Below are 18,596 nucleotides of genomic sequence, written 5' to 3'. Positions count from 1 at the left end.
ACTGCTTTCGGCCTGATAAATACGCATGCGCACTACGGCTGACCCCTCCGGTTTCTGCGTGCAATGCCACGTTAGTAGCGGTAGACACAAAATACCAGCTACTCTCCCAACCCTACCAAGGAAGCAGACCAAAACTAAGACCATTTTCACAGCTAAACCTTAGCCGACCGTGTCTACAGCTCTCGTCTCTCTGTCAAGAAGAATACTCGACGAAAACTAGCTATGTTGAAGTTTCTGCTCGTCTGCACACTGGCCGTGGCCAGCAGAGCTGAGGTCGGCGAGGAAGAAGATGTCCTGGTGTTGAAGAAAAGTAACTTCGACGAGGCTCTCAAAGCTCACCCTAACATCCTGGTTGAATTCTGTAAGTAACATCAGCTACAAAATCTCTCCAGCTAGCGCTAGCCGTCTTCAACAGGCTCACCGGTTGCGCGGCTAGCTAGCTAACGTCAACGTTAAATGCATCCTGGGTTAATGTTAGCATTACACTTGGACACTTTGACAAGTTGGCTAAAGTCACTGCTGTTGGTGGCGAACTTAATGATGTCGTGCTCAATTTGGCATCTGTGCGTTAATCTATTCCACCTAGTTTCACACCAGCTATTTCTCTGTAACGTTAGTTCAAACTGAGTAAGAAATGTATGTATTATCAGACCGTTTTCTATTAAATTTGACTAGCACCGAGTAACGCCAACGTTATCTTCAAAGTGTGAACGTATTCTGATGGGGATACGGATTTTGGCACAACCCCAGCGTGATTTACTTACTACTATGTTAGCAAATCCTATTGCAAATTTAGTTTATCCATATGCTTGCTTTAACTTCGTTATAGGTGTTATAGAATAGCGGCGCACCATATTGCATTTTTAGAAATCGGCCACGGCGTGCATTATCCCTTTTGCCGTTGGGATAAGACTAGAATAACATAACCATTAATGCCATAAGTAGCCATAACCGAAAATAGTTAGGTGAATCCGTAAAGTGCGTGGCTATTATTTTCGATTGCCTGCTGTGGTTTCATACTGCATGTTTCAGTTTTAGTGCAGCCCGGTCGTCTCATTTACTGTAATTCCCATGCAGTTCTTGACTTATTTTCAATAATAATAATAATAATAATAGGAAGCATTTGTGTCATAGCACAGGCTATATTAAGCCACTTCTCCTTAGCCTGCTGGCCCATCCCGCTATACACTGTCAGATTGTTGACCTGCTCACATACTGTGTGAAAAATCCGTGGACCAGTCAGAGATGGCCGTTGGGAAGATTATCCAATGAGCTCTGGATGGGAGGGATGAAGGCTTTTTTTTTTTGCCCTCGTATTTGTCAACTGGGCGGGATTTTTAGTTTGATGTGGAGCTAGGTTGACGTGTACTTTACAGAAGTTCATCTGTACGTTTTATATTGGCTCCTGGAACAAGGAAGTTTTGTTCTTTGTCAAGAATTTAAGGTGATGCAATGCAGGTCATTTTATTCGACGTGTCGTTTTTTGATTAGGAGATTGTGTTTGATATTTGTGCCTGTCCCTTTTCCATGTACAATTGGACATCATGGCTTACAAATCAACTTGTGAAACCATAGACTGTAAAAAAATAAATAAGGGGGAAACCTCAGTGGCAATTAAATTATCCCTCATTTATTATGGCAGCTTGCTCTGGTTTATGGCAGTTTCCCCCAGTTGCTAATCCTCAAAGGACTAATTGTTAAAGTTCAAACTCTCAAAAAGGTTGCAAACGAACTTCACCACAAGTTGTCTGGAAACATCATCAATTAATCTGTTGATAATATTGTGTGCACATACATAAAGTTTTTAGTTTATAAAATGTCAGAAAATAGTATAAAATCCTGATTGCAAATTCCCAGAGCCCAAACTGACATTTAACTTAAAATTGAAGATAATTGAGAAAAACAGCACATCATCAGTCATGTTTGGTGGTGAACAAGTAATCCTTTATCAAAACAGTTGGTAAACACTTCTGTCCATTGAATCGATTTTTTTTGTCCCAAAAATGATCAACCCTCTATAGCAGGGGTCGGCAACGTTTAAGTCAAGGATCCCTTAACTCAATGAGAGACAGAGCAGGGACCTCCCCCCTACTACATACAGTATATTGTATAAAATTAAGTTGCATATTAAACTGGGTCTACAATAATGTATATGCCAGCCTACGGCCTTTATAATTTTTTTGCATAATATACTAAGCTATTAAAATAATAATTGTTGGCATGATTATTTAAATCTTTCAATGTTATGCATACATGTGGTACAATGAATCATTACAATTAACTGTATTTGTGTATGGCTATCTTAGTGAATACCTTACCTATAGGCCAGTCATATGTTGGAATTATATTAAGACATTTACATTTTTGAAAACTTTCAAAAATTGACAAAATAAATAACAATGTAAATGTGCATGTGTGTCCTCCTCACACTCCTGCAGATGCCCCATGGTGTGGTCACTGCAAGGCCCTGGCTCCAGAGTTCGCCAAGGCCGCTGGCATGCTGAAGGCCGAGGGCTCCGAGGTCCGCCTGGGTAAGGTGGACGCCACAGAGGAGACCGAGCTGGCCCAGGAGTACGGTGTCCGGGGATACCCCACCATCAAGTTCTTCAAAGGCGGAGAGAAAGAGTCACCCAAAGAGTACTCCGGTGAGCATTTATTGTCATTTTCATTCGTACGGACTTGCTTTCATGAGATAGATTTTCTTAGAAGTTAGAGGCAGTGATGGGAAATTACCTCCCGTTTATATACTGCAGACGTGTGGTGTGTGGATTTGGTGTATTCTATATTAGTATGTTAGATTAACATTTGATGTTTATAAGGTTCCTTTTAGTGCTATGTAATTAATTAAATTTTGATTTTGGCTCCCAACAATCACCAAAATAGTACAATCGAGGAAAAAAAAGATTATTTTTGCCATGTTCTGTTTTGCAAGAACACTCTTATTTTGTCTTGTGTTCTGAATGACACGTGCTTATCCGCCCCTCCCGAGGTCATAAACTCTCTCAGCCTATACAGTCAGGGAGGCAAGTCGCGTGCATATCATCCGCTGGAATTTCAAAAACTCAGCGCGAGTAAAGATGGCAGAAGGAGGGCAGCCACAGGAGCGTTTGGTGAGCAAAAAAGGCAAAACCAACTCCGTTGTGTGGGAACAGTTTGGCTTCGAGGAATCCGACGATGAGCAGAAACATGCTACGTGCAAGATTTGCTACATGGTAGTGGCTGCAACGCAAGGGAAAACCACAAATTTGTTTAAACACCACAAATTCTCTACTCATTGCACTTTAATGAATGGGAGACTTTTTTTCTGACAAAGTGATGTAATCTTGAGTAACTCCTGCCATAGGAAAGTGGGTGAAAATTATTTCATAATACAATCTCATGAAAGCCTTCATAGATTGCATCAATAATCCGTTCTGACAACTAAAGGAGAAGCCCTATTGAGTGATTTTTATTTTTTTTTTTATTTATTTTTTTCCTCATCCTGGTAATATGATCTGCACAGCTGCATAAACGGAGTCAGCCAATCAGCTTTGAGCAAACACCACTGAGACAAATGTGGGCTGGGCCTACCCTGCACGTTCCTCTCATACTCACTCTGAGCCAGCAGAGAGATGTGCAGTCCTTCACGTATCCTTTTCTCTGCTGGCCTGGGCCAGTCTTGGTTTAGAAAGGACTGCATCTTAGCGTAGGTTGGGAAGTTTTTTATTTTATTTTTTTTGTGTGTGGGAATAACTACCACAAAACCTCACAGCACTGAATAAATGCTGTATCACTTCATCAATGTGCGTTTCTCACTGAAATTGCTACTATGTTGCATCAGCGGTTCAGTCTGACAGCCAATTTAGCATATTCACTTATTGTACAACATGGTGCTTGGATGTGAAAGTCAAAACAAATAAGCAGTGTTTTCTATTGCCATCTGGCTAACCGCTCTTACACCGTCAGAGTTTCCACAAATGCAAATACATGGTTTGTTTTTGCTGTAGACATATTTTCGCTTTCAAAATGCACCTAAACTTTCACACCAGAAAATGTGCAAAGGGCATCTGTGTGTCTGCATATATTCAGTTTGACCACAGTAAGGCAGTGTAAATTCACAGAACATCAGCGCAGTAAGTATTTAAGTTGAGGTCCCCATCTGTCTGATGTGTCTTTGGCCTATTTAACTACTAGGAAAGATTTTATTTAACCTTTTTTATTTTACAAGGAATATTCCCATTGAGACTCAGTCTCTTTTACAAGGGAGTCCTGGCCAAGACTTGAAAAGATACTGACTTAAACCGCAAATTACAATCAATGATCAGAGTTCAGTAACAGGACATGTGCATTCAGTGGTCAGAAAGTCCTTAATCCTGTGTTGTTGTTTTTTTCTTGTTTTTTTTTTTTTTTAAATCTTCCATGCTAATAAAATAATGTAGTTTAAGGTGACTTTGTAGCTCACACCAAGATGACTGAGTAAAAACTTTAAAAGCACTTTCACCAAACACCGTACGGGTTTGAGGAATGACATACATAATCTGTCCGTGTGACCGAAGGTAAGATAAAGGTAAAATAAAAACTAAGAAACCTGTACAGTTCTCTACATTCCTAATATGGATGAATGAGGCTGTTTTAGCATTTGACTCGTGGCTTTTGACCAGTCCCATGCTGTCTGTGCATACAAAGGTGCTTGAGTCATTGTGTTGTGTTGTGTTGCAGCTGGCAGGCAGGCCGACGACATCGTCGCCTGGCTGAAGAAGCGCACAGGCCCGGCTGTCGCCACCCTGGCCGGAGTCACCGAGGCCGAGTCTCTGATCGCTGACAACGAGGTGGCAGTCATCGGATTCTTTAAGGTACGACCCTGATCTCTCAAGGTCTGAAAAGAACTAGTGAAGATTTAGATTTACATTTCTGTAAATAAAGCCTCCTTTTGTTTATATTGTATACACACTTTTTGGCCAGATTCTTTGTTTATTGAGTTTATTGTTGGGCAATGCTTTGTCATCCCAAAAGCACAATTAATACATGTTTGGCTATTTAATATCTTCATTATTCAAATATGATTGTCTGGCATATTTCTCATGCTATGTTGCTTTCAAAGCATTGAAAGAAAAATGCTGCTGTTTAAAAGTTAGTTTAATAATTGGGGATCACTTGCACAGTGCTTTATCTTAAGGAAGTTTTTTTTTCTTGTGCGTAGGATGCGGACTCTGAGGGGGCCAAGGCCTTCGAAAAAGCAGCTGAAACCACAGACGACGTTCCCTTCGCCGTGACTGCCGACAGTGCCGTTTTCGCTAAGTTTGAGGTGTCCAAGGACAGTGTTGTCCTCTTCAAGAAGGTGAGTTCGAGTTCTTAAATTTATTTATTCAATGTTTCAAAATAATTCATGTAGATGTATTGGTGACACATAAGATGTATAGAGCATCAATCTAATCGCACACACATTAAATATATATGTACTGTATATTCAGTAGGGGTGGGGGGGGATCGAAATTCTTTTTTTAAAATCAATTCTTTTCCCTAGAATCAATATATATATTTTTTTTTTTTACCAATGATTCACCTAAATAATTTCTGTTTTATAAGGTACATCATATCCATTTCCAGCAAATGAAGAAGAAAAGTCAGTGATGTGCATTCTTTTTAGAAAACGATTAGTTTTTAAAAATGTCTCTTGATATATTGTCTCTAGAAGTGTATTATTCAGCTTTTGTTTTTGTTAAAGAAGGGAAAGAAAATCACAGTACTCAATACTATCGTATCGCAGTATTTGTACAATTGCAATAAATGAAAATTGCAACTTGAATTGACACCCAAGTATTGTGAAAGAATCGAATCGGGACAAAAGCATATTGTCCCAGCACTAATATTCCAACACATGAACAAACTGTGGTCACAGGACATCTCATAAGATACAAACGGTTGACATCGTGATTATTTTAAGGGTTTACTCATTGCCCCAGTTACAGTCATATCATATTGTAAACAGGTTATTAGGGTCCTTGCATCAGCTTATGAAATACGCTCACATGTGTAAGCGTTTACCGACGAGCCGCTGAAGACACCCCAGTGTTTTTGATTTTACATTTTGGTAATGTGATGCCTTCGACCTCACAGTATCCACTCTCGTCTTTCGTAATCGGTCGTCTAAGGTGCGTATTCGCGTTTCGCGTGCCTTCCGTGTTATTCGACCTGCGGCAAAATGACCGCCACGCTGTTGGTGTTTACGTTGAATGTGTATGAATGTTGTACGTGGTATAAATGGTGAAGAGCTGTATCAGGTGATCTTTAAACTATCCCCATTCGGCTATGAGCAGAATGAATGGCAGCGGTGTGCACGCTGTCTAGCCTGAATAGGCCAGCTTTCATTCCTCCCATGTTGTTGCCACACTTCCACGAATTAGGCCGAGCATTGAAGTCAATTTTCGGCAAAACAATGGAATTGTAACTACCAGGTTCGACTTTCCCCCATAGACTTGCATGGTGAAAGAGATGTCTGTAATTCAGTGGGTACATTTCTTTTGAGCATCACAATCCCCCGCAAATTGACCCGTTTCAGTATCACAATTTGATCCATTTTCTCTGCTGACATTTGGAAGCCGGAAGTGGCTGTCTCAGGAGGCGGAAGTCTTTAGTGCGCCTGCATTATGGGCAAAAAATTACGGACGCAGTGCCGATCCTTTCGGGTAATTTTATAGTGGCGGTTAACTTGTTTTGGTTTTATGCGCCACAGAGCAACTTTTATGTGAATGAACAGGGCCCCGCCTCCAACTATCTATCCAGTTCTCTTTTATACGTTCATGGTTGTAGGTCGTTGAAACATACACAGGATGTTTTTATTTATTTATTTATTTATTTATTTTTTAAAAGGAGGTGATGCTTGTCTTGAATCCCAGTAACTGACTACAAAGTCCCTTGCGGAATAGGTTAGAAATCATTTAGCTTACTTATCAGCACAACAGTATCTCAGTCGACGTGTGGATTTGTCAGATTGGGTCAATGTCCAGTGTGTCCGTCAATAAAATATTAAGCAACCGAGCGATGTGAGGGTGTACTTTTAACTCTTGAAATACTTAGTTCACAACCGCAAATATTCCCTCATCCTACAGCCTAAGGCTATGATTGTTGCTTTACTCAGCAACAACAATAGGAAAAAAAAATCCATTTCTTTTTGCCATTTGTGGCTCCCAATGCTCGGAGGTGGATCTGCTTAAATATGACCACATCTCTTAAGGGTTTCTTGTAAGAAGCTTTGAAACTTGAAAGCTGCTTCTCAATGCAAATGGTGACCGATTTTAATTAAAATAAATAGTCAAATGACAATCTGAAAGGGGTGATAAACCTACAGACTTTTCATCTCAAACTGCAGCTCCCTGGGCTTTACGGAGCTTTATAGTCAATTCAGCTCATTGGTTAGCTGTCCACAACTGTGAACACTGTCGGCGTCGTTTTTGGCCGCAGCAAGCAGCGGTTTTCAGTGAAAAGCTTCTGAAGGCTCACTGCACACTACCCGTGCGGCACCAAACGGAATCCGAATCAGAAAAGGATTTATTGCCAAGTAAGTAACACTTACAAGGAAATTAGCTTTGGTGGTTAGTGTGTAAATAAACAAATATATCAAACATTAATATGAAATGAACAATAAATGCAGAACAAATGAATACAAAATAGCTGTTTAACAGCAGACAGATGCAGTTGGAGATAGCTGGTGAACATGGCATGCTTTTAGCAGCTAAAGAGTCGGATACTTCCTTCATCAGTTGGTAAACTGTGTGTATTTAATCACTCGCAGGGTTTGTGATTCAATCACTGGCAAGACACTGAACCCCTACCCACACCTCCTAACGTGCAGACCAGATCCTTGCATGGCAGCACTGCTCAGTGCATGTGAGGCATTGTAAGTGCTTTGGACGGCTTTTAGGTGCTATATAGTTATAGTCCAATCACCATATGTTTGTTATTGTTTCACACGTGATGCCTTCAGTCACTTTTTGCTGTGGTACCTCATGACGCGCATCATTTTATGGTTTGCAGTAGATCAGTAATGAAGTAATAATTTCATGCAGCCCCAGCTGCTTCAGAAACAAACCACAAACTCTACAACAAACTTCTCTGTGTGTTTTCTGCAGTCCTTTTGAGGTATGGATGATGTTCTTTCATTTTGGCACATGGACCAAGGCTCAGTCCTCCACTGCTATTGTCTTGGCCTCTGATCCGTGCTGGTAACTTTACCCTGATCCAAACACCGCTGACATGTGGGCTCGTTACCTACACTGAGACAAACCCTCCCACAGCAGGGGCTCAGTCTCAATAAACAGCTGGGCTCTTTCACTTGTTTATTGCAGCGGGGTTTAAGGTTTACGTTCCAAAGCCTTGGTCAGTGGCCGCAAGGCTGGCAGTATGCCACTAGCCAAATGTCCTTTTTTCCTATTGTATGCCAGTAAGGGTTGCTTGGCAAGGCTGTACCACGGCTATTCTTAACACTTAATAAAAGCTTGTTTGTCAGCTTGGGGGCTACCAGGGGATTTTTTTTAAAGGGGTTTGTCTGGTAAATCTATTTGTGGTGTTCACAGGCAGACTAGATGGGTGGTTAATATTTGTTTCTAAATGTTTCCATGTTTCCCTTACAGTTTGATGAGGGGCGCAATACCTTTGACGGAGAGCTGACCAAAGAGAACCTCCTCGCTTTCGTCAAGTCCAACCAGCTTCCTCTGGTCATCGAGTTCACAGAGCAGGTAATGACCGGGGCCATGCACATCTCCTTTCCCCTCGACTGTCCACTACAATAAGATGTACTAGTCCTAGCATTATCCCCACATGTCACACTTGTATATATCTAATTTTCCTGCAGACCGCCCCTAAAATCTTCGGTGGAGAAATCAAGTCCCACATCCTCATGTTTCTGCCCAAAACTGCTAAAGACTTCCAGGACAAAATGGACCAGTTTAAGAAAGCCGCAGAGGGATTCAAGGGTCGGGTAAGTTAACTGTATAAAAGCACCCGCCAATGCACTTGTCTTTAACCTGTCAAATGTGATTGATGTGCATTCTGTGTAAACGCACTATTTTTATTAAAAAAAAATTAAATGGAAGACTGCTCTGTCAGGATATTTTGAATGAATTTTTTTTTTTTTTTCATCTCTCCTGTCCAGATCCTGTTCATTTTCATCGACAGCGACGTGGACGACAACCAGCGCATCCTGGAGTTCTTTGGCCTGAAGAAAGAGGAGTGCCCTGCCATCCGCCTCATCACCCTGGAGGACGAGATGACCAAGTACAGGCCCGAGAGCGACGCCATCACAGCAGAGAGCATCATCAGTTTCTGCGAACTGTTCATTGAGGGCAAACTGAAGGTGAGATCCAAAGAGAGGAGTGATTAGTTATGGCAGCACATGCATGTCATAGATATGTGATTTAATGTTGCGTTTATTTATTTATTTTTCTCTGACAGCCCCACCTCATGAGTCAGGACATCCCTGAAGACTGGGACAAAAACCCTGTCAGGGTTTTGGTCGGCAAGAACTTCGAGGAGGTCGTCTTCGATTCGTCTAAGAACGTCTTTGTGGAATTCTGTAAGAGCCTCCTCTTGTCAGCCGACCTATCCATTTCAACCAGTAGGGCTGCGTATTGCCACTGGTTTCTCAATCAGATTCCAAATCACAAGGTCCGGCTTAGATAACCTCTTCAGTTCAATTTGGGATATTTCACTTTGTGGAATCTCTTTCATTTCCAAGCAATTACCTGGTGAATTAAAAGTATCAATGTTGACATTAAAAATGTAACTCCTTTCCCAGCAAGCTAGCATGACATAGAAAAAGATTGATTCTAGATTTTATGAATCGTAATTGAATCGCTCAAATGAATATAGATTTAAATTGGTTATTTTTTTTTAATTTTTTTTTTAACCCAGCCCTTTTTAAATGGCATTAAAATATATTCATGAATAATCTGCTTGAGGTAAAAAAGGGTTCACCTGTTTTTTAAAGTGGTATTTTGCTGTCAAAGCTCAGTTGCTAATCTGAGAGATTTGGCCTCAAACTCAAATGGTGCCCTTCTTTACTTTGCCCAATGCTAAGCTCTTTTCAAATACCAAGAGGCGATGCCCCCCCCCCCTCCTCTTAGACCACTCTGCAAATGACTGTCACCAGGCACTGAAGTTTAAAATATCCTGTTAAATACAGCTGATGGATTTTTTTGTTAGCTAGCTAGCTAGCTAGCGATCCACATCCAAAGCACTATTTGTGGAGGAATTTTCCATCGCTGGCTGTTAAATACAGATTATGTCCAGTCATGCACAGCAGGGTCAGCCCGTATTCCCCGACCCGTGGAGAGGAGGGTGGGGGTTTCCTAGCCCGTCAAAGGGGAACGAGGTCATGAAAGCTGAGGCTGCATGGGATATGATCAGTGTGCATTTACCTGCCTCCAGCTATACATGGTAGCAGAATGTACAGACCTGTCTGAAATCAAACATCCACACACCCGATTTACCAGAGCTTAATTTAATGGCTGAAAAGAAAAGGTATGACTGACGTATTGCATTTCAAATGTGTTCAGGGGTCAAGATTAGGGCTGCACGATTAATCTAATTGCAATCGCAATTTCACTGCGATTTACATAACCGCAAAAATTGTGCAGTTCATTTGTATTCCTTGATAATCAAGCAAGTAAACTCATGATACCATTATATCCCTAACGCAGTTTGACTTTTTCGTCAAATCTTGCAGCCCTAGTCGATATGTAACTGAGCTAAAGCCAATCAAAGTGTACTGTATATTTAGTCTGTAATGGTGTAGTTGTCTGTGTGGTATTCCAGATGCACCTTGGTGTGGACACTGCAAACAACTGACTCCCATCTGGGAGAAGCTCGGAGAGAAGTATAAGGACAGCGCTGACATTATCGTGGCTAAGATGGACTCCACAGCCAATGAGATCGAGGCAGTTAAAGTCCACAGCTTCCCCACTCTTAAGTTCTTCCCTGCAGGTGAAGAGCACAAGGTGAGGGTTTCTTTTCTCTCTTACATTTGCTCCATAAGCAGAGAGTGAGATTAAATGTGTAATTGACATCATCTCTCTCATCTTCAAAATCTTCTGTAAAACCTCTACATTTGTTTTGACTGATCTATAAGCGTGAGTCTCCTTTCCACCCCTTTTGGGATTCATATTTTCCCTTTATTCCTTCAATACTGTAATAGCAGAATCCTTTTAATTAAACCAAAAGACATGTGTTGCAGCACAGTGTCTCCATTTCAGCTCAGTGTGAGAGTCTGGTCTACAGTAACTTGTTGCTCTTGCTACCAGTATTAGCTGATCTGTCTCAACAATGTGAGGCTGAAAAAAACTGGCATGCAGGCTAAATTTCACTGTGGTTGTCGGGATGAAGCCGCTAGCTAAATGTCCACCAGCCCTACGACTAATTTATGCAGTGTTATTGAAACACAGCAGCCAACAATGGAGAGATGTTGAGTTCTAAGCGATCAGTCTGATGTGTGTAGAGCTGTGTGTGGTTATACTGCAGCAGCCTGGTGTAACTTTCAGGCTATTTAACGAAGGTAAACTTAGTACAGTCGTGCGTAATGCAGCTGTGCTCTGGAGTCCTGATCAGCAGCCGCCGCTGTTTGGTCATGTGGAGAATTCTGTAACATGTGAAACGACATTAGGGTGACTCCTTCACGGGTGGAACTTGATCACAAATTAAATCTACTCTTATTTTACGATTGTAAAACAATGTGGTAACAACAATTGATATCAGAATTTTCTAAATCGATATTCAATTGGGGACATTTTTTTTATTGCAATGCATTGATTAATCAATTTTTTTATTTATTTTTTACCCAGCCCTAATAATCAGGTTTGCCCGCTTATTCATTACACGCCTTTGCAGTTGGGAGTTATGTTGATCTGGGTGGTTATTTGGATCCAAAATCATTGCCATACTGGCCTCCCAAGTGTCATTAGTGCCTCTTGATTTAGCAGCGTTAACCATGTGCAGGAACCTGAGCTCACTGGCCTCGTAAGGTCCTGCACCTTTTTTATGTTGGCGTTTGGTTCTTATAGATTCCTGCTCGATGACTTCCCTCACATAAGACTCTCCGCTCAGCCTGCACCCACTTTGCTCTGTAGCACTCCTTTATTGACCAGGCATTCACGTGCCAGCCTTCGTGTTAATCAACCTTAAATGCGTGGTGTGTGCACCGGGGCAACCCTATACTAAGTCTGAGGATTATCCCATGGCCCCACTCAGATGAAGCACAGAGGACTCAGAAGAAGGCTAAGAAGGGATGGAGCTGCAGTGCTGTGGAGCAGGCCATTATGGCCCGATTCAATAGCTAAAAGCTAAATGTGTTGCATTGCAGATTAGGGCTGTGAATCTTCACTTGTCTCCCAATTCGATTACGATTAGGGCTGCTCAATTATGGAAAAAATCAGAATCCAGATTATTTTGAATAACAATATAGATTTATAAATAAACTCCCCATTTTTATTGTATCTGACCTTTTTGAAGACAGATTGCCAAAGTTTTTTGGCTACTTTTAAATGGCACAGTTGGGTGTCAAAGGCTCCTTGTAGGAGTGGGCGATATAGACCAAATCTTCCATTATGTTATGTAATCGTTTATCACTGTAACGGTATATATCAACCGTACTTAATCACATTTAATTATTTTCTTCTTTATATTTGGAACTTCCATACAAACTAAAACAACTCCCCCACATGTGGTGAGAAAAGCAAGCACATTCCTGAAGTCAAGAGGGGCACACACATAAGGCTCTTCAAATCTTTCATCTTTATCTCATCAGTCCAATACACAGAGCTGTCAAAACTGGCCAAAAAGGATGTTTGAACGTTGCTTCTACAAAAGCACAAGTTCGAACTGAAAGAGTAAATTAGGCAGTGTATTCACGAGATCGCACGAGAATCGTGAAAACCTTTCTACTGTCGCACGTTGTATATTGTCAGACCGCCAACCCTAGCTCAGGGATATTTTTGTTTCTGCAATTAAACCCATTCAATCATGTTTCTAGACGTTTTGTTTTGGGTTGGGGATAAAGCCTAACCCAAAACGGACGTTAATCAGAAATGATGTCTGATCAACAGGTGATTGATTACAACGGGGAGAGAACACTGGAAGGCTTCACCAAGTTCCTGGAGAGTGGCGGTAAAGAGGGCGGCGCCCCTGCCGGAGACGACGACGACGATCTGGACGCAGAGGTAAGATGGTCTCCACGGTCTCTCAGATGCATCGACACGGTTACAGCACAGTTGTAGCCTCATAAGAAGACGCTGTCTGAGCTTTAATAAATGTAGCTCATCTGTTGAGGCCATTATTATAGGTTCCTTTTTGAGAGAACATAAAATAAGCAGCATTCTTAGTAGGGCTGCACAATTAATCGCAATTTTATCGAAATGGCAATATGGACTAGTGCAATATCCACATCGCAGAGCGGCGCAATATTTGTTAAAGGCAAAATGTGTCAAACCATTCTAAAATAAATTATTGTGGCACTGCAGAGACTGCGCAGCCTACAAATCCTATCCTACGGACTAAAGAAAAAAATCTTTTCTTTGGTACATATCCACTTATTTTTATATATATAGAGAGAGAGAGCGCGCTGTGGTTGTGACGGTGTTGATTACACGTTTTGATTAGTGACAAATGATATGATTTGTTAAGACGTCACAATGGCCCCATGCTACCACAAAAACATTGTCTTGTAGCCTTGTTTCTGAGAACGCTATCTGTCTGTCTGTCTGTCTGTCTGTCTGTCTGTCTGTCTGTCTGTCTGTCTGTCTGTCTGTCTGTCTGTCTGTCTGTCTGAGAATAATGATACAAAACTGATCATTCCCTCCGATATCGTGAATCCTATCGCAATCACAAGGTCAGTCAAAAATAATCGCAATTAGATATTTTCCTAATATCGTGTAGCCCTAATTATTAGTATTCTAACCGCACAGCAGTGCTCTGTTGAACTATAATGACTGTGGCCAAATGAGTATGTATACTGCTTTCTTTGTGTACGGATACCCAACACCAGTGGGGACATATTCATATTGAGGAGGTAGCCATAAATGAGGGAAACTGGAGATGATGGGGACTAAAACAAGGACAACAGCTGCTGCATTGAGAGAGTAGTTGCAGTGTGAGGACTTAGAGACCGATTGTTCTCATCTACAGTCTCATTAACAATTAGTGTTCAGGAAATGGTTTTATTACATTTAGGTTGTTTGTTTTTTTTTAACCCAAAAAATCCAGCCAAAGCATATCAGAAAAAAACCACGCCATAAAGATAATTGCTGAAATATGGCCTCATTTTCAATAACCTGTGCATTATTATTGATAATATTATTGACGTTCCTTTTTTAGACATGTCTCATCAAAACCTCAGTGCTTTCTGGAGGCATATTCAGCATCATGTCTGAACGCTGCACAAAGTAAAGTTCATTGGAGGGACTCCATGAGGATTTTATGCTGTAACCTTAGATCTAACCCACTTGGCTTAACTGAACATTAGCAGGCATCATAAGGTCTCTGGGTTAAACAGCCGTTTGAAGAAAACCTCCATGCTGTTTTTAGAAAATGTGCCAAAAATAGCACCTTTCCTAAACTTACTCTTGCTGCAAAATGTTAAAACGGATGTTGTGAGCGATCTCCTCGGGAGACACTTGCCACCCTATCTTGGTTAAAGATGTAGCGCATGCATCGTCCTGTGTGCTCCAACTCTGCTGCATCCTTTCCACTCCACTGTTGTCGCTACACCCACTTCTCAGAAGTGTAATGGCAGCCCAGCTGAATGCTACATGCTGGTGCCTTCTGCAGCTGTCGTAGCTTTTCACCGGGCCGGGCCTGGAGACCCGATCAAAGCGGCACGTGCAGCGCTGCAGGCAACATTAGGGCCTTCCTGTATCTGACTTATCTCCTCACACACCGGTCCTCAGACTAGACATGGAGGAATGGCTGCGCAGAACCAAGATGTCATCTAGGTGTCGACTGCGAGCTGTGGTTGTGAAGGTGTTGATTACACGTTTTGATTAGTGACAAATTATTTGATTTGTTAAGACGTCACAATGGCCCCATGCTACCACAAAAAATGTTGAAAATGTCATAGTAGGAAAGCACAAGTGTGTTCAAAACCATTACTGATGGCTGCATTCCATTTAGGAGAGGCCCTGGTATTAAACCATTAAGGATGGCTGCATTCCATTTAGGAGAGGTCCTGGTATTGTGCATGCTGACTCACTGAAATATCTTACTGGGACACTTGATGGAACTGAGCCATCGTTAAGGTTATCAATTTCAGCTGTGCTTTTCCTACTATAAGTTCAATTTTATTTATAGTATCAAATCATAACACGAGTTATCTCGAGACACTTTACAGATAGAGACCACACTCTATAATTTACAAAGCCCCAACAATTACAGTAATTCCCTCAAGAGCAAGCAGTGCGACAGTGGCGAGGATAAACTCCCTCTTGGAAGAAACCTGGGACAGACCCAGGCTCTTGGTAGGCGGTGTCTGACGGTGCCGGTTGGGGATGTGATGAACAGTGACGATAATTGTAGTCGTAGTAGTTCATGTCATATCAGTGCGCTGTAGGGCGTTACAGGATGTAGCGTGGCCCAGCAGAGCATGGATGGACGTAGCAGGAAGCTGCAGGGTTCAGCAGGACGCAGCATGACACTGCAGGGCACCGCAGAGCTCAGCAGGGAGTGCAGCAGGACCACGGCGACAGCTGCAACCAGGATCTTGGTGCCAACGTTCTCCAAGGAAAAACGCTGGGTGAAAAAACATAAGGACTCTGGGGAGTAAACTCCCCAGAAGCTAGGATTAGTAACCAGCAGTCCCGGGATGGGATGCACACAAATAAGTCAACATGTCTGCTGTGAAAAAAGGTCCATAGCCAGTGGACATGCATGCTTGACAGATTTGAAAGATAGTGGCCCAATTGCGATATCCACACTCGCACTTTGGTGTGTGTGTGTGTGTGTGTGTGTGTGTGTGTGTGTGTGTGTGTGTGTGTGTGTGTGTGTGTGTGTGTGTGTGTGTGTGTGTGTGTGTGTGTGTGTGTGTGTGTGTGTGTGTGTGTGTGTGTGTGTGTGTGTGTGTGTGTTTAGCGCTGTCCCACTGTCAAATCGTCAGTGCTTAATGTTGCCATTTTGACAAAAAATTAGTATATTGATAATTTGACTTCTCTACTCTGTTAAGAGCCTTAGGGTGGAGATTGGGATTGGCCTTCTGTCTTAACTTGGGCTGGGTCTCGTTCAAAACATTTCGATACAGATACCAGTTCCTGAACGATACTTTTTTTTTTTTATATGAAATCCATTTTAACAAAAGTTACAGCATTACACATTACGGTGCAAATGTTTTCATTTATTTTTCAACTCCTACTAAGTGAGACCCGTTTCTCTGAACGTGGAGTTTTTAGTTAGACAGCCAATCGCAAACCTTATTAGATCTTGGTAGAAGCACGCCTCATGCTGATTGGCTCACTGACGCTGATGAGATTTCCTCCCTAGGTATTGGAATTGGGTATTGAATGACGAGGCATCTTTCAATACTCGATACTAAGGAGGCAATTCAGTCGGTGCCTAAAAAGTATTGAATTGGGTATCCAGCCCTAGTCTTAATAAACGACCCTCTTTTCTCCTCTGCTGTCCAGGATTTGGAGGATGTGGACGATGAAAAGGACTTGGACTCTGATGACGACGAACATGACGAGTTGTAAGAGTTGGCAGAGGAGAGAGAGAGGAGACGAGTCCCGCCCCGCCCCAACCCTTCCAACCAGTCACCATCACCCCCTTCACTTCTTTGTGGACCTTCCCAGTCCTGTGAACATTAATACTTCCCCTTTTTAACTGCCTCTATGTCAGCCAGCCAGCCAGCCAGTCCATCAGTAGCGTGGCGGGGCCTTTTTTCGCCAGCCACATCTCTAACCTCGCAACGTCTGGCCAGACTCGTCTTGTCCCACCTAAGGGTGGGGGGGGGACTCTGTGGAACAGCGCACCACCTCTATGGGAGACCTCAATGCCTTCTCTACAAAGCTCCACATCAGCTGTTTGCCTTGTATATTTTAAACCAAATGTAAAAATGGCATTGGGATTCAGTTTTCAAAAATGTTCCTTTTTTCCCTGTTGAATTTGCTCCCCTCCTCCTTTAAAAAAAAAAAAAAAAAAAAAAAAAGAAAAGAGGAAAAAAAGCCTTGCCATTGTTCAGTGTGGGTATGAGCTAAATGAGTGTTGTAACCTGTATTCGTAGGTAAGGGGGGGGGGGGCTGCCAATGTTCTTTTCCCTCTGATAGAAATCCAGAGGACCAGAGTTTTGTGTGGTGGTTTTGTAAGGACTGATCTCTCAGGGGACAAGGGGCCATCCAATAGATGGGTTTATTTTGCAATGTCTTCACTAAAATAAACTCCAGATCTTGGCCAGTGTAGCACAAAGGACCCCCCCACCTCCCCAGCATCTGTAGCTAGGACCAATTGTTTTCTTTCTTTTGGTGGGGGAGAGTCTTCTTTGTTTTTTATTTCTTCATTCCCAAATAATCTTGAGTTTAGTCTCCTCATTTCCTCACAGCTACGAACTATTTTTCCAAAAGGAACTTTTCAGAGAAACTCCTATTTTATTTAATTGCTTTCACTATTTTTTTTTGTTTTCTTTTTATTTAGGATTTGTCATTTTTAATAATGTACCTTTGTGCCCAGCTGTAGCCAGCTGGGGCAGAGTTGGCCCTTGGACACGGTCTCAGACCTGGGAGGGTTTTTGGAGCCAGTTCTGATAGGTCGCACTGCATTCATGCCTAATCAGAGATTCACTGTGGTTACTGAAGCAGACAGAGATTGGTACAACTTACTGGTCAGGTTGGTCTGAGAGAAGTGTCCATTATATCTGAAGTGGGGAGGGAACAATTACACAGCCCCACCCCTCACCCATACTGTACCTCCTGCATCCCTTTTGGCTCTACCCAACACCCTTGTTGCCACAGCAGTGTGTGTGTGAGAGAGAGTGCATAATGTGTTGTGTGAGTTGAATGACTAGTTCATGTTTTTGGTCGTCCATGAACAGGAGGATGAATGTACTGTGTGTTGTTTGGCAGGGAGGGGGGGCATGAGTAGAGCAAGGTGATGGGTTTGACAGCTGCAGCGGTGGGGGAAACTTTACAAAGCATTCCATCATATCCAAATTGATGTGGAAAACGTGAAATGGTGGCCAATAAAAAAAAAAAAAAAAAAAAAAAAAATTGTCTTCAGTTTTATGTTTTAGTTTTTTGAAGTGTACCTCCAGATGTCACCTCCAGTGACTTATTCTAAAAATGAACCTTGGAAGGGAAAATGCCATGTCACTCAATTGCAATTTAGAATTAATATGGGTGGACAGTTCTACAACAGGAGGGGCCAAGGAGCTTCTAGGCTACATTTACATTGCTACATTTTGGTTTAAAATTGAATATCTTTTGCTACGTTTACACCTCGCATTCACACTGCTGTAAGTGTCCCTGTCTGCATTATTGTCACTCTACAATTAAGTGTTGTGGGACATGACTGGCAGTGGTGGAATGTAACTAAGGACGTTTACTCAGGTACTGTACTTAAGCACAAATTTCCATGCCACTTTCTACTTCTAC

General features: G+C 42.0%; 1 protein-coding gene across 1 annotated transcript; it reads left to right on the top strand.

The window, feature by feature from the left end:
• Positions 1–30: 30 nt before the first annotated feature.
• On the top strand, positions 31–17,627 carry p4hb (prolyl 4-hydroxylase, beta polypeptide). Its single transcript, XM_039816829.1, has 11 exons — positions 31–361; positions 2,439–2,645; positions 4,699–4,832; positions 5,180–5,317; positions 8,610–8,714; positions 8,831–8,956; positions 9,131–9,331; positions 9,430–9,550; positions 10,792–10,973; positions 13,074–13,187; positions 16,638–17,627. The coding sequence occupies exons 1-11, from the start codon at positions 223–225 to the stop codon at positions 16,701–16,703; spliced, it is 1,533 nt and encodes a 510-aa protein (XP_039672763.1). The 5' UTR covers positions 31–222; the 3' UTR covers positions 16,704–17,627.
• The last annotated feature ends 969 nt before the right edge of the window (positions 17,628–18,596 follow it).

This window comes from Perca fluviatilis, chromosome 1 (genome assembly GCF_010015445.1).
Source record: "Perca fluviatilis chromosome 1, GENO_Pfluv_1.0, whole genome shotgun sequence".
Classification (NCBI taxonomy): domain Eukaryota; kingdom Metazoa; phylum Chordata; class Actinopteri; order Perciformes; family Percidae; genus Perca; species Perca fluviatilis.
This window is presented reverse-complemented; position numbering and strand designations above follow the sequence as displayed.